This window comes from Prionailurus bengalensis, chromosome C1, assembly GCF_016509475.1.
Source record: "Prionailurus bengalensis isolate Pbe53 chromosome C1, Fcat_Pben_1.1_paternal_pri, whole genome shotgun sequence".
Lineage (NCBI taxonomy): Eukaryota > Metazoa > Chordata > Mammalia > Carnivora > Felidae > Prionailurus > Prionailurus bengalensis.
The window spans coordinates 36,731,490-36,757,543 of NC_057345.1; the positions used below are offsets into that span (position 1 = coordinate 36,731,490).

The 26,054-nt window shown below is 41.9% G+C and overlaps 1 protein-coding gene across 1 annotated transcript; it reads left to right on the forward strand.

Moving 5' to 3' along the window:
* Positions 1 to 320: 320 nt before the first annotated feature.
* On the forward strand, positions 321 to 11,072 carry LURAP1 (leucine rich adaptor protein 1). The gene is made up of 2 exons (XM_043574862.1): positions 321 to 715; positions 10,223 to 11,072. Exons 1-2 carry the CDS (start codon positions 518 to 520, stop codon positions 10,742 to 10,744), a joined length of 720 nt encoding a protein of 239 aa, XP_043430797.1. The 5' UTR covers positions 321 to 517; the 3' UTR covers positions 10,745 to 11,072.
* The last annotated feature ends 14,982 nt before the right edge of the window (positions 11,073 to 26,054 follow it).

Sequence of the window (26,054 nt, forward strand, 5' to 3'; positions counted from 1 at the left end):
AGTGGTGTGTGTGTGTGTGTGTGTGTGTGTAGGTAGCTAAATTCTGACCACTGTTTTAGACCCAGCCCTTCTACTCCAGGAAGTCTTTCAAAAACCTCTGCAGATCTCTTAATTTCCCAAATTCCTGAGGATGCTTATTTAGCCTTTGTTCTGCAATACTTACAGGGCGCCTGCTGTGTACCTGGCTAGATTTAGTTGGAAGAGTGGGCAGAAGGCACTGAACTCTCCTAGCGCCCCTTCAAGTACAAATCCAAGTACAAATCGCCGAGCCCCACCCATTCCAGGGCCAGACGTTCAGACGTATGCACAGCCCTCGACCGACACACACACATACACACGCACACGCGCGCGCGGCTCTGCGCTGCTTTTCTGAGTGTTACGGCGCCCTTCGACCGCCCCCGCGCGGCGCGGGCGGGGACCCACCGGTTCCGCTCCGCGCTAGTCGCGGAGAAAGGAGGACCCCTGGGAACAAGATCCAGCCGTCCGGTCTCCCAGCACTTTTAAGCGGTAGGCCTGCATGGAGGGGACTGCGGAGTCCCAATCGCCTGACCTTCGAGACGTGGAGGGCAAGGTGGGCAGGAAGACCCCTGAAGGGCTGCTCCGCGGGCTGCGAGGCGAATGGGAGCCAGGAACCTCTGGCGCCCTGCTGCTCCCGGGGGCGCCCAACACGGGCCACGGCCTGGGGGACAAGATCATGGCGCTGAGGATGGAGCTGGTGAGTGTGGGCTCCATGGGCCAGGGGATGGAATCCCCAGCTAGGGCTGAGGGACAGACTTATGCCCCCAGAGTTGGACAGGAGAGGAGAGCATTAAAATTCCCCATCTTACTCCTCAGGGTCCCTTCCAGATCAATCCTTAAACCCTGGGGTCCATTAATTGCCCCTCCCAAGGGTAAATGGGGTGTTGATGGGTCCTGAAGACTTGAGGTGGGAGGCATGGGCTCTAGGAAGTTTTTACTGCCAAATAATTGGGCGGGGAGAGGTGAAGATTGGGAAGCACTGAGAACCTAGCACAGCCCAAATCTCCCCCACCCCACCCCTCCACCAGGTGCCATCTATCCCCTGGCCACCATTAAAGGGCAACCAGTTTCTTCTCTTCCTGCAAACTGGGTTGCTCCTCTGAGGCCTCAGTGTTCATGACAGGATTTAGCACAGAAGAGATCTGGGTGAAAACCTCCTGGACTAGGGCCACTAAAGACATCCTCCCTTCCTGCAATGTTCTCCCACCCCCATTTAAAATATTTGGAAGTTCCTAGAACCTGAGCAGTCAGAATAGCAGCACCATCAGCATTGGCTCCATCATCTCCGAGCCCCCCAAGGATATTTATATTTTATCTGTAACTTCTTGGGGAGAAGAGAAGGAAACAGGCACCCTCCCCCTCCCCTGTTGCTGCTGGTCTAGATTCAGAGCCAGAAGGGCATCTGGGGCTGCCTAGGCTCCCCAAGGCCCTAGTTCCGGTGAAGGGGGTGATTCACACCTGCCACCACTTTGCAGCCAGTTCTGGGGAACCGAAGAATTCTCTCTGGATTAGAACCAGGAGGCCATGGTGAGTGTGTCAGTTAATAGGTTTTCCTGGAGCCCCACTGTCTGCCCAGTTCTGTGCCAGGCTGGGCTGTGAGAGAGCAGAGAAGGAGGGCATGGGAGCTCCTAGACAGCCTGCAAGTCTGAGAGGAGAGCCTTGTGGGCAGAGTAATCAGGGAAGGCTCGTGGGGGAAGGATTCGAATGCCATGTGTGCACTTGGCCCTGAAGGTTGGAGGTGAGTGCCAGATTCTTCAGGGCAGGGCTGTGACTGCCCACCTAAGGGAGGGGCTCGAATTTGCCTCATTGTACAAAGTGGTGCCAGGTATCATGTTGAGCACTTTACAAAATATTCGCTTAATACTCACAGCAACCCTATTTGGCAAGTGATCTTTTATAGATAAAGAAACTGAGGCACAGAGAGGTTAAATAACTACTCAAGGTCATATAAAAAGTAAAATGCAGAGCCAGGCTTTGAATCCAGATGATCTGCCTGCACTTTACATTTTTTACCGTTGAGATCTGCTTTGTGCCAGACACTTTAAAGACATTTTACGTCATTGAAGTGAGAAGAGCAGTCATCATTCCTCCATAGGATGAAGCATGCTTGCAGGTGTTCAGGGGCTTGCCTGGGCTCACTCAGGAGCTCCGTGGTGGAGCCATGCCTCCTCTCTGGCTCAGAACTCTTCTGCCTTTGATGGAGATTTTCTGGTTGTAAACTTTAAGGGGGTGCATTTAAGTTCTGATCAGGTCTCTGCATTCTGTTTTTTTAATTTTTTAATGTTTATTTTAGAGACAGAGAGAGAGAGAGAGAGAGAAAGAGAGACAGGGTGTGAGTGGGGGAGGGGCAGAGAGAGAGGGAGCCGCAGAATCTGAAGCAGGCTCCAGCCCCAGCTGTTGGGCACAGAGCCAGACCCTGGTAATGACCTGAGCCTGAATTGGGGCTTAACTGACTGAGCCACCCAGGAGCCCCAGGTCTCTGCATTCTTGACCCAGCCTGGTCTAGGACCCTAGGCTGCCCATTAAAGGCACAAAGGAGGGCGCTTGCTTGGGGGCCCAAACAGTGAAAGATCACTACCTACCCCATTCCTTTCTCTCTCCTTGGTCAAGGTGTCATTGATATATTTGCATACTCTGTCCTGCCCACTGGGTTGCACCTAGGGAGGACGGGACAGGGCAGGGGGTTTCCCTTGGAGCAACTGGTGGCACTACTGGTCCAAGCCCTCTAAGCACTGTCCTTCAACTGTCCCTCTCCCAGCAATCCTGCAGGGAGGGGACAGGCCTGCTCTTGAGGCCAAGGTTATTCCTGCTTCTAGGCTCCTTTCCTCTTGGTTCCCTCCCCCTCTCACACGTTGAGTGAACCAGCCAGAGTCTGGGGTATGTGGGAAAGGAAAACAATAGCAACCTTCCCTACTTAATCCACCCAAAGAACTGTTGCTGCGACAACCTGCCCCCACAGAGCCCCCACAGAGCAGCTTGAGAAAAAGCTTCAGGCAAGAAGGGGGAGAAGACCTGGGTTCAAGTCCTGGCTCAGCTCCTGAATCATTTTGAGATCTTGAGCAGGGCCCTGACTTTCTTTTGGCCTCAGTTTTTCTGCCTCTTGGAAGATGAGAGGACAGGAGCTTGTGGGACCAGATAGTCCTAGTAAGAATAGTCTGAGAATCTCAATCTGTGGCCAGGGAGCTGGGCCTGGAATCTCCAAGCTTTACCCCAGGGCCTGATTTGTATTGAGTGATGAGGGAGCCATACTTGTGACCCCAGGGCTGGGCCGAGAGTCTAATATGTATGTGTTAAGTGGGGGAGTGGGGAACCTGAATCCCCCTGGGAAGAGAATTGGATTGTGGTGGCCTTTAAGGCTGCATCTCTCTGAGCTATTTATACCTTTCTGTTTCCAAAGAGATGGTGTGGAATGAGTGTTTCTTTTTCTGGCAAGAAAAGCCTTGCTTTTTTCTATTCTGGGGAGTGATGCTATCACAGTCAGGGAATCCCACTGTCACAGAACTTATTTTTCATCAGCATGGTAAAACCCAACCCCCTGAATCCTGGAGACCTCCAGAGGGGCCAAGGATGGTAAAGGCAATAGAATCACAAAGTCTAATATGACCTAGGCTAAGCACCATAAATGAACTGTGCAGGACCTACTCTCGGGGAGCTCACAGTCTGAAATCACAGAAAGGAGGGAGAGAGACTAATAAATCTGGTACAGGACCATAAGTGTTATTGGAACACAGCATGGGCTTCCTGGAAGAGTTTTCATTAAGGAGTGACATGGTCAGATTTGTACTCTGGAAAGGCTACTTTTTTTTTTTTATGATTTAATTTTTAAGTAATGTCTACATCTATCATGGGATTTGAACCCTCAACCCTGAGATCAAGAGTCATACACTCTACTGACTGAGCCAGACAGGCACCCCTGGAAAGGCCACTTTGAATTGGAGGGGTTACATGCTGTTTACTCTGTTTGGAATGTCTCTCTCCACTGCTTAGTCTGGCTAAGTCCTACTTAACCTTTATGCCTCGGCTGATGTGCCTTATTCTAGGAAGCATTTTCTTACCTCCCTTTGTTGGGTTAGGGCCCTCTAGGTACCTGTGGCCCTCTACATAGCAGTTGTTTCCCCTAGCATTTACTACATTGAATTTTTAGTGCTTGTGTCATTGTCTTATCTTACCCATAGATTGTGAACTCCCTGAGGCTAAGAAATGGTGTCTTTTCTTCCTTTAACACAATGCAATGCCTATAAGAAACACCCAGTAAATATTGTTTCATAACTGAATGGATTAATTACATCGTGAGGAAGAGCAGGGAAGACTTCCTAGAGGAGGTGGCATTTGAGGCTGGGGCTTGAAAAATGAATAAAGTCAGTGGGAATTCCAATTCAAGATGGCAGATTGAACACATGCATTTACCTTCATTTCCTTCCGAAACTTCACTAAAAAGCCAATAGAAGGATTATTTTAAAGGCCATGAAACCATTATGACAACAAAAATAGGAGAGAAGATGATAGGAATAAAATTTTGGAAGCTAAAGAGCAGAAGGAAGACTTGTAACTTAGTAGACCTGAAAAAAAAAGCTGAATTTCAAGCTAGCAGCAAGGAAAGCTGAAAAGCAACACATTTTGCACTACAGAAACCTTCAAAGGTCACAGGAGTTGGAAGCACTGGGTATTTCTAGAACTGGGGGGCACAAGTGAAGCTGAAAACAGAAGGGTTTGTGAATGTCTGTTTAAGAATCATATTCTAAGATGGGGCGCCTGGATGGCTCAGTTGGTTGAGCGTCCGACTTCGGCTCAGGTCATGATCTCACAGCTCGTGAGTTTGAGTCCTGCGTCGGGCTCTGTGCTGACAGCCTGGAGCCTTCTTCAGATTCTGTGTCTCCCTCTCTCTCTGCCCCAACCCACTCACATTCTGTCTCCGTCTCTCTCAAAAATAAATAAACATTAAAAAAATTTTTTAAATAAAATTTAAAAAAAAGAATCATATTCTAAGATCTCCTCCCTAACTGGGCAACCAGGTGCCAGCCACTTCTTTATCCTAACAGAAGATTGGAGATGTAAGTTTTGGAAAAGAATAGCACAGAAGGAAGGGAAGAAGGGGAAGGAAGGAGAGAAGAAAGGAAGAAAGGAGGAATTATAGCAGGAGAAACATTTTTAGTTTGAGAAGTTTTATTTAATACATCTAGTTTGGTTTTGGACTAGGGCTGTTGGTTTCACTGTTGACTTATTTGTCCCCAGTATGAAACAATTGAAGATAATCTTCTTTATCATATGTCATTAATAATCTGTATAGTCTGTGGCATTTCAGTTGTTCATGTTTATATCTCTTTATTTAAAAAAATTTTTTTTAATGTTTATTTATTTTTGAGAGACAGAGAGAGACAGAGCATGTGCAGGGGAGGGGCAGAGAGAGAGGGAGACACAGAAGCTGAAGCACGCTCCAGGCTCTGAGCTGTCAGCACAGAGCCCGATGTGAGGTTCGAACTCACAGACTGCAAAATCATGACCTGAGCAGAAGTTGGATGCTTAACCAATTGAGCCACCCAGTTGCCCCTGTTCATATCTCTTTATTGAAACTGCAAGTTTCTGTTAAGTAGGGACAGTTTCTCCATTATCTTTGTAATCATTAGACAACTCAGGAACCAAATAACCATCTGTTTCATTGAATTAGAGTTGTGATATTATTCCAAAGTCACAAATAATTTCAGGTACAGAATTTTGTTCTGTGCTTATGCCATGGTAATTAGGTTTACCATAGTAATATGTAAAATTAAATAGCTACCATTTATGAACTAATACTTGTCAGGCAGTATCTTGTGCATGTTAATGCATTCCTTCCATTTATTTTTATTTTTTAAATGTTTATTTATTTATAATGAAGGAGAGAGAGCAAGAGGGGGAGGGGCAGAGAGAGAGGAAGAGAAAAATCCCAATCAGGCTCTATGCTCAGCACAGAGCCCAACACAGGGCCATCTCATGAACCATGAGATCATGACCTGGGCTGAAATCAAGAGTCAGACGCATAACTAACTGAGCTACCTAGGGACACCCTTCCGTTTTTTAAAATGAACTTTTTAATTAGGTAGTGTCCTCGGTGCACCTGGCTGGCTCAGTTGGTAGGGCATGTGACTCTTAATCTCAGGGTTGTGAGTTCAAGCCCCATGTTGGGTGTGGAGACTTTTTAATTAAAAATAAATAAATAAGTTAATTAATTAACTAAATAAAAATTAAAAAAAATAGTATCCTCATTTTACAATGAAGAAATGAAGGTTTAAAGGGGAATAAAAATTCCAAAATCATATGGTTCGTTAATGGCATAACTGGAGTTTGAATCCATATCTGTTTAATTCCAGTGCCTATATTTTTCTCAGTGTACAAATACTTGGTTATATTCTGGTTTATCATTCTAGATGTAAAACAATCATTTACTGAATAATTCAATAAACATTTATAAATTGATATTAAAAAAAAAAACACCTAGAACCAAAGGTCTCCAGATTGAGAGACAATAAAGTTGAAGGCAAGAGGGATTAAGTAAAAACGTATTAAATGTTATGATATACCCTTCTAGCATTTCCCCCTATTTGGCAGCTTTCCTTATATTCTCAAGATGGGTATAATATGGTGAATATGGTGAACCTGAGAGAAAGTAACCATAAGAGATACTGACTCAGGGCTAACCCAAATAGCCCAGCCAGATAATTGCCAGTTTGCAACCAGCTTTTTAGAGACCACTCTGAAGTATGAGCAGCTACTAAACACTGTAAGACACCTGATGAGACCCTCTAACTGTGCAGATGTAGATAAACAGAAAAAAACAACTTGAATGAAATGGAGATAATATTGGAAGATGAGAACTTATAAAAAAAATCATTAACTATATCCCTAAAAAGATAATATTGCAGCCATATCAGGAAGCTATAAACAGGAAAACATTCAGAGAACTAGAACAACTCTTAGAAATAAAAACATGATAGGAAAATATGAAAAACTCAGTAGAAGGGTTGATAATGTTGAAATATTTCAGAAACTAGAGCAAATATAGAAAAAGATGGAAGAGGATTAAAAAAAAAAAAAAAGAGGATCCGTCCAGGACACCCTCTATTCAAATAATAGGATTTCCAGAAAGATCATAGAAATAGTGGAGGAGAAATCAAGAAAGAAATAAAGAAAATCAGAACTGAAGGATATGAGCCTCCAGATTAAAAGGACCCATCAAGTGGCTAATTCAATGTATCAAAATAGACCCACGCCATGGCAAATTATTGGGATAATTTAGAACACTGGGAACAGCGTGCCTGGGTGGCTCAGTTGGTTAAGCGTACAACTCTTGATTTCAGCTCAGGTCATGATCTCACAGTTCATGGGATCAAGCCCCACTTTGCTAGCACAGAGCCTACTTGGGATTCTCTCTCTCCCTCTCTGCCCCTCCCTTGCTCATACTCTCTTTCTTTCAAAATCAATAAATAAAAACAACAAATAAAAATTTAAAAAAAAAAAAACATGGGAAACAAAGAGAAGATCCTAAAAACTTCCAGAAAGAAAAGGAAGATGGATACATACAATCAGGAATCATAATGGCATCATACTTTTAAGTTTAACACTGGAAACTAAAAGACAATGGAACGATGCCTTAAATCCTGAGGAAAATTTATTTTCAACCTGGAATTCTATACCCATCAACTGTCTATGAGGGGAAGGGAGGATAACAGCATTTTAAACATGTGAAGCTTCAACAAATGTACCTCCTATGTAGACTGTTGCAGGAAGCTACTGAAGGAAAAGCACCACACACACAATAAAGGAGTGAATCAAGAAAGAAGAAGACATAGGATCAGGAAACAAGGGATCCAACTCAGGAAAGAGGCAAAGGGAGTCCCTAGGATGAGAGTGAAGGGGGATCCCTGGAGGATAGTTGTGCAGCAGGTACAGATTGGGGCAGATCAGAAGGCTCCTGGGGCGCCTGGGCAGCTCAGGCCATGATCTCATGGTGCATGAATTCCATCCCCACTTGGGATTCTCTGTCTCCCTCTCTCTCTGCCCCTCCCCTACTTGCTCGTGCTCTTTCTCAAAAATAAATAGATAAGGGCGTCCTAGTGGCTCAGTAGGTTAAACATCCAACTTCAGCTCAGGTCATCATCTCACAGTTCATGGGTTTGAGCTTCAGATTCTGTCTCTCCCTCTCTCTCTGCCCCTCCTCCACTCACACGCTGTCTCTCTCTTTCAAAAATAAATAAACATTAAAAGTTTTTTTTTAATAATAAATATTAGAAATTTTATATATAAAAAAGAAGGCTCCTGAAGAGCTGTCTCTAAGAACATGGAATAGATGGAAGATGTGATATGTTTAAAAGCCTTGAGAGGAAAATTCAGACAATTGGGAGAGGGTTTGAGGCTGACTTACTGATGATTATATAGCAAACTAAGCAAAAGAGTAGTAGTAGTGTATGTAGTAGTAATAATATGATAATAACGTAATAATTACGTAAGATGATACATATCATTTATTATTATTCTAAGGCATAATTACAATATTATTATTCTAAGGAAAACATGAAGTAAGAAATGAAAAGTAGCCATAGTAAACTGTACAACTTAGCCGCGAATAGCTTTTCCAAATCCTAATAAGGTAAATACTGAATAATTCATTTTATCGCGTATGTTGGAATACAGAGAGAAAGGTGTCTGTATGGCAGAGGATCGGGGAGTAGGATGAAAAAGTTAAATCCTTAACCTTCTATCGTATGGGAAGGCAATAGAAAACACCTAAAACTTAAAAGTCAGTAAGTGGAATGTTATTTGGAGATTAGAATCTAAGTACCAAAATAAGCAGATAAAAAGTGAATAATGGTTGTTTCTGGGAAGAAAGATTTAGGATTAGGATGGGGGACTGTTACTTTCATGATAAATCTCACAGAACTCTTTGCGTCTTTCATCTATGTGCATCCATTACTTTGCCTAAAAGGAAAATTAAATACATATGAAATCAGGAAGTCATGTGTGACGGGACTGGGGGGCTTCCAGGGAAGTATGCTAAAAGTGAAGCTGGAGAGACAGGCAGGGGATGTATTATGACAGCTTTTGAATGCCTGTTGCTAAAATATTTAGATTTTATTCTCTAAGAGTTGTGCAAAGCCCAGAAAGTTTCTTGAGCAGGGGAGGGACAGATTCAGATTGGTATTTGTGGAAGATAACTTAGGGGATCTGAGGTGGGAGGGACCTAAAGATTACCTGGTAAGTCAGATTTACTCCCAGTACAGACACCCTAGACTAGTGTGTGGTGAAGAGAAGCCCTGCATCTGTAGCCAACAGGATTCTGACCCTTTGAACAACTGCTACCCAAACCCTGAAGGGACTGTGGGGCCAGGTGAGCTCCCTCTTTATTCCCCAGCTCCTGCCTCCTTTTGGCTCAGTCTACTTCCTAATTAACACCAGACTCCCTATCAGGTTATTCTTTGATTCTGGACTGGTTCAATAGTTAATGCCCTATTCTATGAAGTTCAAATCTCAGTGGGATCGGATTTCGATACTAAACATTTACTGAGACCTAACTCTGTGTCACGCACCGTGTTGAATACTTAAAATACTTAAAATTTTTTTTAACGTTTATTTTTGAAAGAGAAAGAGAGAGACAGAGTGTGAATGGGGGAGGGACAGAGAGAGAGGGAGACACAGAATCTGAAGCAGGCTCCAGGCTCTGAGCTGTCAGCACAGAGCCTGATGCGGGGATTGAACTCATGAACTGTGTGATCATGAAGTCGGATGCTTAACGGACTGAGCCACCCAGGTGCCCCCAGAACTGAGACTTTAAACTGCAATCTGCGGTGCCTGGGTGGCTCAGTCTGTTGAGCGTCCGACTTCGGCTCAGGTCATGATCTCACGGTTCATGAGTTCGAGCCCCGCATCGGGCTCTGTGCTGACAGCTCGGAGCCTGGAGCCTGCTTCTGATTCTGTGTCTCCCTCTCTCTCTCTGCCCCTCCCCCGCTCACGCTCTGTCTCTCAATAATAAATAAACGTTAAAAAAAATTTTAAAAACAACAACTGCAATCTGTCTGCTTCTAAAGCCCACACTCTAAATCAACCATACTTCCATTCCCATGCTTCTTAAAATTGAGGCATGGTTGGTTGGACCACAAAGTGGGGTCTCTAGAAACATTTGGGAAACCCATGGCTCTGAAGCTCAGACTGATTCCTTCTCCTACTCCCCCAGGCTTACCTGCGAGCCATCGATGTGAAGATCCTGCAGCAGCTGGTGACTTTGAATGAGGGCATCGAGGCTGTGCGCTGGCTGTTGGAGGAGCGGGGGACATTGACCAGTCACTGCAGCAGCCTCACCAGCAGCCAATATAGTCTGACAGGCGGGAGTCCAGGCCGCTCAAGGCGAGGCAGCTGGGACAGCCTGCCAGACACCAGCTCCACTGACCGGCTGGACAGTGTCTCCATCGGCAGTTTCCTAGACACGGTGGCCCCCAGCGAGATGGATGAACAGGGCCCCCCTGGGGCTCCCCGTCCTGAGATGGACTGGGCAAAGGTTATACCCAGTGGGGACAGGGCCAGGACTGAGGTGGACCTGACAGCCACCAGGCTAGGGAACTTGAGGGCTGTATGGAAGCCCCCAGGGGAGGGGCTCCAAGGTGGACCTCCTGAACCACTAGAGGATGAAAGTGTTAAGCTTGGCTTTGAGGCCCACTGGTATTGGGGGCAGTGCCAGGATGATGTGACCTTCTTGTAATAACTTTCCCGTCCTTTCATATTTCTATAACTCTTTCATCACTAGGTCCTGGTCTCCCTAGAAATTTATTCTCCCTTATTCTGGGTCTAGGAGGAGGCTGCATTGAAATCCAGTTACCGTGGAAACCTGGCCTTACCATCCTTCTGGCCCCTAAGGAGGCTCTGCTTTTATCCTTCAATTATTGGGACCCTAGAGCTATTTACATAGATACAATGACTCTAGAGGCTTGACCTGTAGCTTCTGGTGTGATAGTATCTCTTCTCCTTCCCCCTGCAACTACGTAAGGATTTGAGGGATTTAGGACCCATAGGAGATCACTGATGAAGAGATGGGGGTGTAATTACCTCACCCAACATCTAGGAGTCTTGGCCCCCCTCTTGGCCAAGATGGAGAAGTGTGGAGGGACACGGACATTCAGGGCCAACCTTCCATGGATTGGCCCTCCTAGAAGCCTCTGGGGTTGGTAGAACCATCCCTTCCTGTCTGGTGAGTGATGTCATTTCCTGCCAGGATGGAATAGACTTTCCTCTGTACCAGTCTCTTAGTGGTGATAGGGCAGTATAGGGTTGTCTGAGCCCCTGCTGCTAAGTGAGACCACACCATTTATTCTCCATACCGTTACTTCTTGCTAGGGGGATCATATCACCCCTCCTGGTAGGAAAGCTTCTCACTGTCAGATGTTTGTGTTCCTTTTCAGAAAGGTTCTTACTTTTTAAATTGGGTGTTCTCATTTTGTTCTAGGGGGTCTCACTTCCTCTGTGACCGCATCCCTATCTGATGCCAGTATTCCTACATCTGTGCTTTTAGGGAGGGAAATTCAGGGGCCTCTACCCACAGCTCTCAAAAGTTTGTTTGGCCTGCACTGCCAGTCCCCTGTCTTACCCCTTCCCTGGGTTGCCCCCATTTTTGTATTCTGGCTCCAAATCTGTCTGCCAGGAGGTTTAGCCTTTGTGTTTCCACACCTTCTCAGTTTCCACTTCCACTTCTTCAGGGCCTCTGGCCTTGTATATGCAGATGAGTCCCCCATCTACCCCCCTCTCTCCCCATTGCTGATGGGAATCAGAGGGAGAAGAAGCTTGAAGAGCTCTGGGGGTGTATCATAATTTCCAGAGAGGGGAGGTGTCTTCTCTGATCCTGTGGTTTCCCTTCCCCCATCCTGCCCTGGACCTTCTACCATTTGGTCACAAGGATGCCTGCCAGAGGCTGAAACACAAGAAATCTCCTTGTCTGGGTTACAATGGGAGTGTGGGGGTGTGGCAGGGAAAGACAGAGGCTCTTTGGTCCTAAGCCCCACATCCTATGAGGGGCAGAGATAGAGGGGAAGGCTGCTTTCCTTCCTCCCTTAGAGCAAGCCCTAGACCCCTGGGACCTGAGGTGGGAGCAGGGAACTGGCTCTGAGCCTAGGTCCTAAGGCCCTAGTGAATTACAGCAAAGAAGGAATTCAAGGAAGCTGCCAACCTGGGGCCCAAGGAGAGGACAAGTGGGGGTAATGGGGTGGGGGTGCAGTTGTGAAAGAAGGGCTGTGGCTGATGTCAGAGAATGAATTCTTGGAGATTAACCCTTTGAACCCCAGCTAACTGCCTATATGTTGGTCTTTGTTTTTCCTGGGGCCTGAAACTAATCATTGGAAGGCAAAAAAGAGAGAAAAGGATGTCAGGTGATCCTTGCCTATTTGCTGTGCCTTCCACCGTGGAGGAGGAGCTTCCCCAAGTGCTATAATAACTCCTGCAATTTCTCTACCTTTTGTTCTATGCTGGAGAAGGGAAAGAAGACAAGTTAATCTCCACTTTCCCTAAATTTCTCAAGTTTTGTTCTGCAACTCCCACCCCAGTCCTTTTGGGGCAATGTGTTCATTCCATAGCTCCCCCCTAAGGACCCGCTCTTCTCCCATCCCCTAAAAGTGATCAAAATCTCTAAAGCATATTCTTAGCCTTTCCTCCTTTGCTACTTACCAGCCCTCTCCTTAACCCCTCTTCTGGTCTTGGGGCTCCTGACTTCCCCTTAGGGTGGCAGTTCAAATGCCCTTCTCCAGTTCCTACTCTGTTGCCATTTTGTAGCATGCCTCGGGTAAACTCCTTTTCACTTAGAAGCTTTGTGTTCTTTTTTGAAGCTTACTTGTTTGGTTAGGCTACAAACTTCTGAGCTGAAGAGGGTGTGCGCCCTCTTGTGGCCATTGTGTGCCACAGCCGGGGTAGCTGCCTAGACTCTCAAAGCTCAAGTATAGCCTTACAGAACACTGGACCTTCAGTGCACAGACAAGCTAGAGAGACAGGCCTAGAGAGGGCAGAGATTTGCCCAGTGTCACCCATTGTGGATCCAAGGCAAGACTCTAGAGAACCCAGATTTCTTGCCTGTCTGCCCACAGTGCCGTCATTTGGCTAGACTGTTCCCCCATTCCACCCAGTTAACACCACCCAAAGGACAGAAAGCAATTTTTCCTTGTGTTAATATTTAGGTTCTTAATCCTATTCTAGAGAGGCAGCTTGGGGTTTAGAGAAAGTGCTATAGGCTCTGAGGAAAGAGAACCTTGGACCTCGACTAGGTAAAAGCTGCATGAATCTGGACTGCAGATATAAGAAAAATCATCCTGGACAAACCCTTTTCCTAGGGAGGGCCAGTAGGCCCAGACATTATGGAGGGAGAGCTCAGCATTTCAGACCTGGAGGTTAGAAGTAAGGTGGGGGTGGGGAGCTTTGAAATTAGGAAATCCGGATGGATCCTGTGGAGTTGGGGAGCTCTGCAGGTCTAGGGAGTACAGCACAGTTGGATAGGTACAACTGGGTAAAGGCAGAGATGAGACTGCTCCTGGAAGCTGAAAAAACAATGCCCAGGAGGGTAAAGGGTGGTGCTGACAGGATGAGCCCATTGAGGAGTTATGAGACCTTGGGAGTGGGCAAGTGTAAGAGCCTGCATTTAGGATGGAGCAGTAAGGTTGAGTATTGGACTGATTGGAAGCTTGGTGGCAGCTTAGATGAGAAATGCTTGGAGCTTGTAGCAGACAGGCTCACTGTGTGTGTGCGTTCCAGGCACTACTTGCTGTTAAGTGACACCTGTTGAATGAATGGAAGAACGAATGTGTGTAAACCCACAAGGAGATATGACTTGTTTTTTAAAAAGTAGCTAATTAGGTCATAGTAGGTAATATAAATATTATTGTATTTAATTCTTAGCAACCCTCTAAATAATGCATTATTAATCATGTATTGTTGCTTAGATATATGTTCATGGTGAGATAGGTAATAAATCAACTATAATAGGAATCTGGGTCAGTCTGGCTGCAGGGGCTTCCCAAAAGTCTTTGATTCCCCACTCCCCAATGTCACAGACCTTACTCCCCTGGGAGAACAGGTTATGCTGCCTAGCAGCAGGGCTAGTATGCTAGTTTCCTCCTGCTGCTATCATGAATTACCACAAACTTATTGGCTTAAAATGACACAAATTTATGGGAATGCAAGCTGGTGCAGCCACTCTGGAAAACAGTATGGAGGTTCCTCAAAAAACTAAAAATAGAACTACCCTACAATCCAGCAATTGCACTACTAGGCATTTATCCACGGGATACAGGTATGCTGTTTCGAGGGGACACATGCACCCCCATGTTTATAGCAGCACTATCAACAATAGCCAAAGTATGGAAAGAGCCCAAATGTCCATCGATGGATGAATGGATAAAGAAAATGTGGTATATATACACAACGGAGTATTACTCGGCAATCAAAGAGAATGAAATCTTGCCATTTGCAACCATGTGGATGGAACTGGAGGGTATTATGCTAAGTGAAATTAGAGTAAGACAAATATCATATGACTTCACTCATATGAGGACTTTAAGAGACAAAACAGATGAACACAAGGGAAGGGAAACAAAATAATATAAAAACAGGGAGGGGGACAAAACAGAAGAGACTCATAAATATGGAGAACAAACAGAGTTACTGGAGGGGGTTGTGGGAGGGGGATGGGCTAAATGGGTAAGGGGCACTAAGGAATCTACTCCTGAAATCGTTGCGCTATATGCTAACTTGGATGTAAATTTTAAAAAATAAAAAATAAAATTTAAAAATAAATAATAAAAACTAACAAAAAACAAACAAAAAAAATGACACAAATTTAGCATCTTACAGTTCTGTAGGTCAGAAGTCTGAAATCAGTTTCACTGGGCTAAATTAAAGTCTGTATTCCTTCTGGAGACGCTAGGGGAGAGTCCATTTCTTTGCCTTTTCTAGTTTCTAGAGGATGCTTGCATTCCTTGGTTCATGGCCCCTTCCTCTATCTTCAAGGTAACAGGATAGCATCTTCTCTCCTCTGACCTCTTCTTCCATTCTTTCATCTTCTCTAATTCTGTCTTTTGAGGATTATATTGTGATTACATACGCTTGTGATTATATTGGGCCCACTGGGATGATCTAGGATCATCTCCTCATGTCAAAATCCTTAATTTAACCTCTTCAAAGTCCCTTTTGTCACAAAAGGTAAAATATTCATGGGTTTTGAGGATCAGAAAATGAACATCTTTGGAGTAAGAACCATTATTCAGCCTACCAAAGGCAGAGAGAAGGTGGGCAGATGGATGCACCCAGGCCCAGAATGAGCCTGTATGCTTTGTCCAGCCTCCCTCAGCCTGGAGTGAAGGGTGGTGGGAAAGTGGTGGCCAAGGGGAAGGTGGCCAGGTCCAGGCCCCATGTCTGGAGAATGGCAAGTGCCTCTTGCATCATCACTACCAGGCAGAGCTGAGATTAAAGGGAGAAATTCTCAGTTTAGGGAATTTTCAGGCTTGACACTCTCCTAGTGAACATGGTGGAGGGTTCCAGCAAGCTCTGTCTTCAACACTGCCTCCTCTCCAGAACCATTCTGTGCAAGGCGGAAGGTAATTACCAGCGAACTAGGCTGGGCTCTCTTTAGAAAGGGTAGATTTGTTCTCTCCTTTTAAAATTAGTTTTTATTCCTTAATAAGTTAAACCATGCTCCTCATAGCGTGATGAACTCTCATCCTCAGTTGATATTAGGCCCCTTTATTGCTTTATTTTCTTCTTTTGATCCCTGATCCCTGTTCTCATTCCTCTTCCTGACCTAGGCATATACTCTGATGTGTTTAGTATGTGTTCGGATATGTTTGTATCTTTAAAAAAAATAGATAATTGTGCGCTTATATGTTGTAATATATATATATATAAATGGTATTATTTTACAAAAAGCTAACTTCCATAACACGTTGCCCCATATTTCAGTGATTTAATACAATAAACATTTCCTTTTCACTTACACAGGAGCACAGGTATTCCCACTTGGACGGCTCTCTTCCCCTGGCCATTTCAGGTTTGAAATGGCTCCTTCCATTTTCAGGTGGTGATAGCCTGATTCTGTGTCATAAAATTCCTGTCAGCTTTTTGGCAAATTGTTTTAACATCTATTAATGACCATTTTATAAATTGGTTATTTTATTAGAGATTACAAAATGATGCCTTTTCTAGTAATATTATTCCCTCTGTTATTCTAATTCTACACATAAAACCTTTTTCACATCTTCTAGGACCATTACATCCTCTAGGACCATTTGGTTAACCTAAAATAAAGTTTATACTAGAATAGCAAGATGAATGCTTAAATCTCTTCCCTTATCTATCCCTTTTAAAGTAGTGAATTGATCCCCTAGCAACTTAAAGTTCGATGATTTTGTTTTGCTCTCACTTTAAATTATTATTGTGAATTTGTAGTTTTTAATATATTTAATGTCTTTTAATCACTTGCAGTTACTTTTTGTTTTATATCACATAAAATTTAAAACATAGACACAAGTAGAGAAAATAGTACAGTTGACCCTTGAATAATGGCATAGGTTAGGGGCACTGACCCCCAGCGCAATTGAAAATCCACATGTAACTTTTGACTAAAACTTAACTGTTAATAGCGTACTGTTGACTGGAAGCCTTAGCAATAATATAAGCAGTTGATTAATACATATTTTGTATGTTATATATTTTTCTTACAATAAAGCAAGCTAGAGAAAAAATGTTATTAAGAAAATCATAAGGAAGAGAAAATATAATTACAGCACTGTACTGTATTTGTAAAGACAAAATCTGGGTATAGGTGGACCTGCATAGTTCAAACCTGTGTTTTTCAAGGGTCAACTGTATACTGTATATACCCACACACATACACATACATATATACATGTACGCACAAACATATATGGTGAAATACCTCATGAGTAGATATTGATACTTTTGCTTCAAATTCAAGATTAAAGAGCTTTTACTCAATTTCTTGTCTAGCTTCTTTTTTCTGTACCAAGAATCCTGATTTTCAAGGACACAGAATAATCCATAATTACTCATTTCTTTTATCTCCTATACAAAGCACTCTCAGAATAACAATATTTTTAATTTTATTTTTTATTTTTTAAAATTTACATCCAAATTAGCATATAGTGCAACAATGATTTCAGGAGTAGATTTCTTAGTGCCCGTTACCCATTTAACCCCTCCAGTCACCCTCTGTTTGTTCTCCATACTTATGAGTCTCTTCTGTTTTGTCCTCTCCCTGTTTTTATATTATTTTTGTTTCCCTTCCCTTATGTTCATCTGTTTTGTCTCTTAAAGTTCTCATATGAGTGAAGTCATATGATTTTTGTCTTTCTCTGACTAATTTCACTTAGCATAATACCCTCCAGTTCCATCCACGTAGTTGCAAATGGCAAGATTTCTCAGAATAACAATATTAATACTACCACTGATATGATTACTGAAAACATTAAGGAAGTATTTTGCAAATGCGTTTCCCATTCTCTACATTAAAAAACTTTGTAGTAAGTCTGTATTTTCTTCTTCTTAGCCCTTATATAATTTTAGTTCCACAAGTAATCTTATAATTAATACTCATCTCTAGTCTTTAAGTCATTCTACTCACTTTGGTTGTCTGAAGCTGATTTTCTTTTTCTTCTTCTTTTTTTAAAAATTTATTTATTGTGCGTGTGTGTGTGTGTGTGTGTGTGAGAGAGAGAGAGAGAGAGAGCACAAAGGGGGTAGGGGCAGAGAGAGGGAGAGAGAGAATCCCAAGCAGGCTCTGTGTTGGCAGTGGGGCTTGAACTCGTGAACCACCATGAGTCATGACCTGAATGGAAATCAAGAGTCAGACACTCAACCAGCTAAGCCACCCAAGTGCCCTTGTAGCTAATTTCTGGTCAGATTCCCCAGGTAGGGCACTTGACAACAGTATTCTTTGAGATCTTTCATGTTGATATGTTTGTGCCCTTTATAAAGTCTGTTTTGCTAGGTTCACACTTTTCTATCTTGAGTCTCTTAAATGTTCATTTTCTTCTGGCATAAAGTGTTACTATTGAAGTCTAATGATCATTTAATTTTTTGTGTGTATGGGGTGTGTGTGTTCAGATGCCCAAAGGATTTTTTTCATTTTCTTTACAGTTCAATCATTTTAGGGGTGCCTGGCTGGCTCAGTTGGAGGGCATACAACCTTTTTTAAAATTTTATGTATTTATGTATGTATTTAATTAATTTGAGAGAGAGAGAGAGCATGTGCGCACAAGTGTTGTCCCCATCCTAATACATTTTGATTCAACTCCAAGCAACTTCTCCTCAGTGTGGGGCAGGGTACTAGAAGGCAGCCCTGATGGGTCAGTTTTGACAGTTCATAGGAGCCAGACCCGCCCCAGCCCCTTAGAGCTTCTCACTGCAGGCCCTCTGCACTCACCTGCTATTTTAGACAGCAGATCCCTCCTCATTTCATTTACTGTTCTCAAACGGCCTGTCTTGATTTCAGTGAGTACCTATAGGCTTGTTCGGGTTCTCCTGTTCTTATTCTGTCAGAGGCCATTCCTTTATTTTCTTCTTTCTCTTGCAGATGCTGATCCTGTATAGGTCTGGTGGCTGTTGGTGGTTTGCTCCTACTTGCTTATATTTGGGGGCTGTGGAGATAGCTTGGTCCCCAAATTTTGTTGTAAATGTTGTCCATGTTTTTTTCTTTCTAATTTTACTCTCTAGTCCCTGCGTCAGTTTTTATGTGGGGATCTGAAGAGATAGAAAAACTATGGTGTCACCGTTGCCATCATCTTCCCAGAATCCTCTCCCTATTATCCTTTAATGTCTGTAAAATCTGTAGTCACATCCTCTCTTTCATACTTGATATAAATGATTTGTGCTTCCCTGTTTTACTCTTGATCAATCTTGCTTGGCGTTTACCCATTTTATTAATATTTTTAAAGAACCAACTTTTGGCCTTGTTAATTTTCTCTATTGTTTGTTTTCTACTTCATCAAATGTTACTCTAATCTTTATTTCCCTTATTTTGGGTTTAATTTGTTCATCTTTCTCTAGTTTTTTAGGTGAAAACTTAGATAATTGATTTTTTAAGCCTGCCTTTATAAGTTATAAATTTCTAAGCACTGATTTACTTACCTACCACACATTTTTTATGTATTTTATTATCATTCAGTTAAAAGTGTCTTGTGATTTCCTTTGCTATTTCTTCTTTGGCCTATGAGTTAATTAGAAGTATAATGCTTACCAAATACTTGGGGCTTTTTATTTTTAAAAAAATTTTTATAATCTTTATTTATTTTTGTGAGAGAGAGACAGAGCCTGAGTGGGGAGGAACAGAGATAGAGGGAGACACAGAATTGGAAGCAGGCTCCAGGCTCTGAGCTGTCAGCACAGAACTTAATGTGGGGCTTGAACTCATGAACCTCGAGATCATCAGTCAAATGCTTAACCACTTAGCAACCCAGGTGCCCCACTTGGGGCTTTCTAGAAAGCTTATTGTTATTGATTTCTAGTTTAAGTCCAGAAAATATACTCTTTAAGGTATCAATTTTTCAAAATTTATTGGGACTTTTTTATGTCCGGAATATGACCTTTCTGGGTGAATTTCCATAGCCCCTTGAAAAGAATGTGCATTTTGCAATTGTTGTGTATGATGTTATGTAAATGTCAATTAAGTCAAAGTATTTGATAGTATTGGTTTAGTATATCCTTGATGAATTTTTATCTGCTGGTTCCATCAACAGATTAGACAAATAGAAAACAAATAGCAAATGGCAGTCTTACAGTGTAAGTGCACTTATAATTGCACTGCAATTAAAAAACAGAGAATAGGGGCGCCTGGGTGGCTCAGTCGGTTAAGCGGCTGACTTTGGCTCAGGTCATGATCTCGCGGGTCCGTGAGTTCGAGCCCCGCGTCGGGCTCTATGCTGACAGCTCAGAGCCTGGAGCCTGTTTCGGATTCTGTGTCTCCCCCTCTCTCTGACCCTCCCCCGTTCATGCTCTGTCTCTCTCTGTCTCAAAAATAACCGTTAAAAAAAAATTAAAAAAAACAACAGAGACTGTAAGTCTGAATAAAAAAGCAACATCCAAATATATGCTGTCTACACGAGATGCATTTTAAATACAAAGATGTAAATAACTTGAAAGTAAAACTATGGGAAAAAATATCCCATGCAAACGCTGATCCAAGGAAATATCAGGCAAAATAAATTTAAGACAAGGAGAATTACTAGAGAAAGAGAGAGACATCTCACAATGATAAAAGGATCAATACATACGTGGTTTACATGTAAGCCACATATGCACCTAATAAAAGAGCTTGCAAATTATGTGAAGAGAAGAATCGGCAGAACTAAAAAGAGAAATACCAAATTCACAATCCTATTTGGAGTTTTGTTTTTTAAGTTTGTTTATTTACTTATTTATTTGTAAGTAATCTCCACACCCAATGTGGGGCTCAACCTCATGACCCTGAGGTCAAGATTTACATGCTCTTCCTACTGAGCCAGCCAGGTGCCCCCCTATTTAGAGATTTTTAACACCCCTTCCTCACTGATTGATAGAATAGGTATTCTACTCCTTTACATAAAACATAGAAATCTTGCAGCAGTGTGGGTCCATTTTCCAACTTTGGTCCCGTCTTTTGAGCTACTATAGTCAGATGTACTATATCAACATGTGTTGTTAACTGCAGAATATGGCTTATAGTGCTCATTTTAACATGTAATAAGCATTTTAAAGAGATTAACAGAAGAAAGCGTCCGACTTCAGCCAGGTCATGATCTCGCGGTCCGTGAGTTCGAGCCCCGCGTCAGGCTCTGGGCTGATGGCTCAGAGCCTGGAGCCTGTTTCCGATTCTGTGTCTCCCTCTCTCTCTGCCCCTCCCCCGTTCATGTTCTGTCTCTCTCTGTCCCAAAAATAAATAAACGTTGAAAAAAAAAAAAGAGATTAACAGAAGAAAAAAAATTTAAGCCAGATTTTTATATTAAGCCACAGTATTAGTTTCCTATGTCTGCTGTAACAAATTACCACAAACTTAGTGGTACAAAACAATGCAGACTTACTACTTTACAGTTCGGGAGGTCAGAAAGTTTTGGAGGTCAGAAGTATGAAATGAGTCTCAGGCTAAAATCAAGGTGCCAGCCAGGTTGTGTTCTTTCTGGATGCTCTAGGGGAGAAACTGTTTCCTTTCCTTTGCCAGGTTCTAGAGGGCATCTGCTCTTTGACACGGACTCTTCTGCCTCCCACTTCCATTTATAAGGATACTTGTGATTTCTTTGGACCAGATAATCCAGATGATCTCTCCGTCTCAAGGTCATCTGATTAGCAACCTTAATTCCCTCTGCAACCTTAGTTTTCCTTTGCCAGGTAACCTATCATATTCACAGATTCTGGAGATGAAGCCAAGGACATCTTTGATAGGCCATTATTCTTCCTACCACACCCACCTGTTTGTCATTTCTGGTGATCTTCATTCCTTCCTACAGATTATTTGGTGTAATTTTCCTTTAGTCTAAGGAAAATTTCCTTAGCATTTTTTGTAGCACAAGTCTGGTGGTGGTGATTCTCTGTTTTTGTTGACCTGAACTTGTATTTATTTCGCCTTCATATTATTTAAAAAAAAATTAAAATTTATTGAGGTATAATTTACATATAAGAAAATGAACCTACTTTAAGTATATAGTTTGATGAGTTTTGACAATGTATACATGCACGTAATCATTATTACAATCAATATATAGAACATTTTTATCCTTTCCAAAATGTATCACCTGCCCCTTTGCAGTTAGGCTCTCTCCTACCCTGGTTCCAAGCAACCACAGATCTGCTTTGTGTCAATCAAGATTAGTTGCTTCTTGTTTCAAAATTTCATATAAGTAGAATAATAAATTTTTAATCTTTCATGTCTGTATTTTTTTGTTCAGCATCATGTTTTTAAGATTCATACATGTTGTATTTATCAAGAGTTTGTTACTTGGTACTGCTGAGAAGTATTCCATTGTATGAATATACCACTATTTGTTAATCCATTCACCTATTGATGGATATTTTAGTTGTTTCCAGTTTTTTTTTTTTTTGCTCTGAATTAAGATTATGTGAACATTTATGTACAAGACTTTTTGTCAATTTTTTTTTAAGCATGTGTTTCTTGAATAAATATCTCTCTTGAAGAAATACCTAGGAGTGTAATGGATAAGTTATATAGCAAGTATAAATTTGTAAGACACCGCCAGTGCTTTACCATTTTACATTCCAAAAGCAATGTATGTGAGTTTCAGTTGCTCTGCATCCTCAGCAACCCTTAATATTGTCAGTCTTTTTTAATTTGAGCTCTTTTAATAGGTATGTAGAGGTATCTAATGTACATACATTTTCCTTTTTGTCTTTGAAACTATTAATAACAGCTGCATTAAAATTCATGTCTGCTAATTTTAATACCTGTGTCATCTGGGGGGAGGTTTTTATTTTTATTTTTATTTTTTAAGTTTATTTATTTGGAGAGAGAGAGAGCACATGTGCCTGCTCACAACTGGGGGAGGGGCAGAGAGAATGGAGAGAGAGAATCCCAAGCGGGCTCAGCACTGTCAGCTTGGAGCCTGATGCAGGGCTTGATCTCACAAACCATGAGATCCTAAGCCAAAATCCAGGGTCAGACACTTAACTGACTGAGCCACCCAGGCACCCCTTGGGGAGGTTTTTATTAACTGACTTGTGAGTCACATTTCCTGTTTCTTTATATGTCTACTATTTTTTGTTGGATGCTGGGCACTAGGAATGATATGTTTTAGAATTCTGAATTCTGTTATGTTCCTTTGAAGAATGGTTTTTGTTTTAGCAGGAAGCTAACTTGGCTAGACTTTGACTCCAAATTTTGTCTCCAGCAGTGGACAAAAGCTGAAATCCTCACCCAGTCTGAAATGTTGAGAGAATTAAAAACATGTGACAGACATGAAGTGAGCAAATGCTGTTGGAAAGGTGGCACTGATAGACCTGTTTGACACACGATTGCAAGAAACCTTCAATTTGTAAAAAACTCAGTATTTACCAAGTGCAGTAAAGTGTAGCTCAATAAAATGAGGTGTGCCTATGTAGTTGGAGACTTTAACACCCTTCTCTAACAGAACTAGACAGAAAATGGGCAAAAATATTAGAAATAATAATATTGTCAACTAACAGGATCTAATGGACATGGCATAACAATCCACCAAACAACATTGAAATATACGTTATTTTAGGGCACACACTGAACATATATACCAAGACATGTCCTGGGCCATAAAACAAATTTCAATAACAAAAAAAATTGAAATCATATTGAGTGTATTCTCTAGTCACAGTGGAATCACTAGAAATCAGTAACAGATAACAAAATTTATTAATACTTGGAACTAAACACATTTCTAAATAATCTATTGGTCAAAGAGGAAGTTTCAAGGAAAAAAATATATTTGAATGGAATGAAAATGAAAATACAAAATATCAAAATTTGTGGGACACAGTTACAGCAGTGTGGAGAGGGAAAGTTATGGCATACATTAAAATGTTTTTTTTTTTTTTTAATTTTTTTTTCAACATTTATTTATTTTTGGGACAGAGAGAGACAGAGCATGAACGGGGGAGGGGCAGAGAGAGAGGGAGACACAGAATCGGAAGCAGGCTCCAGGCTCTGAGCCATCAGCCCAGAGCCTGACGCGGGGCTCGAACTCACGGACCGCAAGATCGTGACCTGGCCGAAGTCGGACGCCTAACCGACTGCGCCACCCAGGCGCCCCTAAAATGTTTTTTAAGTAGGCTCCATGCCCAATGTGGGGTTTGAACTCGTGACCCCTAGATCAAGAGTCACATGCTTTACTGCCTGAGCCATCCAGGCACTCCTGGATACATTAGAAAAGAGGAAAAGTCTCAAATCAATACATTTCTACCTCAAGCATCTAGAAAAAGAGGAGCAAAATAATGCAATGAAGGCAGAAGTAAATAATAAAGACAAGAACAGAAAACAGTAAAGTTGAAAACTGATTAACAGGTCTTAATTTATAAAGGTGACTGATAATACAGAGAAGTCAATGCCACTAAAAGAAAAGTTTAATGTTACTATTCATAATTCCCATAGAACAAGAAGCACAGCTCACCATGCAGGACCATGGGGGGAAGCACCAGTGTCAATCAGAGGCAGAAAGGAGCAAAGGGAAGGAATAGGCCATAGTCTTCACTGGAGTTTCCATGGAAATGTAGGGCATGTTGGGGTAAATAGTTAAGGATTGTTTAATTTGAATAATTCTGGTGGGCTCTAGGGCATAAGAGCTGCCTCTGGTTGTCTGGTTGATTTAGGGTAGGGCAAATATTGGTTTGATGTGTGGTTAAATAAAGGAAGTGGTTGGGGGTATAGACTTGGGATTAGTTGTACGGTTTGTAATATGATTTTCACATGCCTATGAAAGCTGGATTGCAGAGGAGATGTAAACTTTGGTCATTAGTTTGGCCCTGTGATTAAAGGGTGCCAAAAAAACAAATGCAGAACCTAAGTAAACACAGAACAAAAACAGAAATAGAGAAAATCAATTAAACAAAGAGTTGGTTCTTTGAAAAGATCAATAAAATTGATAAATATCCAGCAAGACTTATGAAGAACAAAAAGAGAAGACACAAATTAATAATATTAGGGATGAAACAGTGAATATCACTATACATCCTGTAGACATAAAAAACACAGTACGGGTATACCACAAACAACTCTACACACATAAAGTCAACAACTTAAACAAAATGGACCAATTCCTCAAAAAATACAAACTACCACAATTTATTCAATATGAAATAGAGAATTTGAATAGTCCCTGGTGCGCCTGGGTGGTTCAGTTGGTTGAGCATCCAACTTCGGCTCAGGTCATGATTTCATAGTCCGTGGGTTCAAGCTCCCCGTTGGGCTTTGCACTGATAGTACAGAGCCTGCTTCAGATTCTCTGTGTCCCTCTCTCTCTTCTCTTCCCCTGCTCATGCTCTCTCTCTCTCAAAAATAAACATTAAAAAAATTGAGTAATCCAATAACTATTAAGGAAATTTAGTTCATAACTTAAAAACTCGCGTAAAAGAAATCCCCAGGTACAGATGGTTTCACTGAAGAATTCCACCAAGCATTTAAAGAAGAATTAACACCAATTCTACACAATTTCTTCTACAAAATAGAAGATAAGGGAACAGTTCTCAATTCATTTTATAAAGTTAGTATTACCCTGATACCAAAACCAGAAAAAAACAGTACAAAAAAAGACACACCACAGACTAATATCCTTCATGAATGTAGATGTAAAAGTCCTTAAGAAAATATTAGCAAATAGAATTCAATAATTTATAAAAAGAATTTTACATTATGACAGAATTGATTTCAGGGGTGCAAGTCCAGTTCAATATTCGAAAATCACCATATTAACAGTTTAAAAAGAAAAATCACATGATTGTATTAATTAACACAGAAAAAGAACTTGACAAAGTTCAAAAGCCATTCATTATAAAACCTCAAATAGGAATAGAGGGGTACTCTTCAACTTGTTAAAAAGCATCAACAAAAGCATAATGGTCGAAGATTGTTTTAAGTTGGGAACAAGACAAGGATGTCTTCTTTGACCACTCTTACTCAACATGGTGCTGGAAGTTCTAAGCCAGTGCAATAAGGCAAGAAAAGGAACTAAAAGGCATACACACTAGAAAGAGAAATAAAACTGTCCCTGTGTGTAGATGACAAGATTGTCTATGTGAAAATCCCAAGGAATCTACAAAAAACCTAGAACAAGTAAGTTCATCAAGGTCACAGAATATAAAATAAACATAAAAAACCAATTGCATTTTGGGGCACCTGGCTGGCTCAACTGGTAGAGAATGCAACTCTTGATCTTGGGGTTGTGAGTTTGAGCCCCACATTGGGTGTAGAGATTACTTTAAAAAAAAGTTAGGGTGCCTGGGTGGTTTAATTGGTTGAGTGTTCAACTCTGGATCTCAGCTCTGGTCTTGATCTCAGAGTCATGAGTTAAAGCCCA

Bases quoted from the DNA above. Each gene is read 5' to 3' on its own strand.
- LURAP1 (XM_043574862.1), top strand. From the start codon at position 518: ATGGAGGGGACTGCGGAGTCCCAATCGCCTGACCTTCGAGACGTGGAG. The intron at 716-10,222 runs GTGAGTGTGGGC...CTACTCCCCCAG, and splicing joins TGGCGCTGAGGATGGAGCTG to GCTTACCTGCGAGCCATCGA.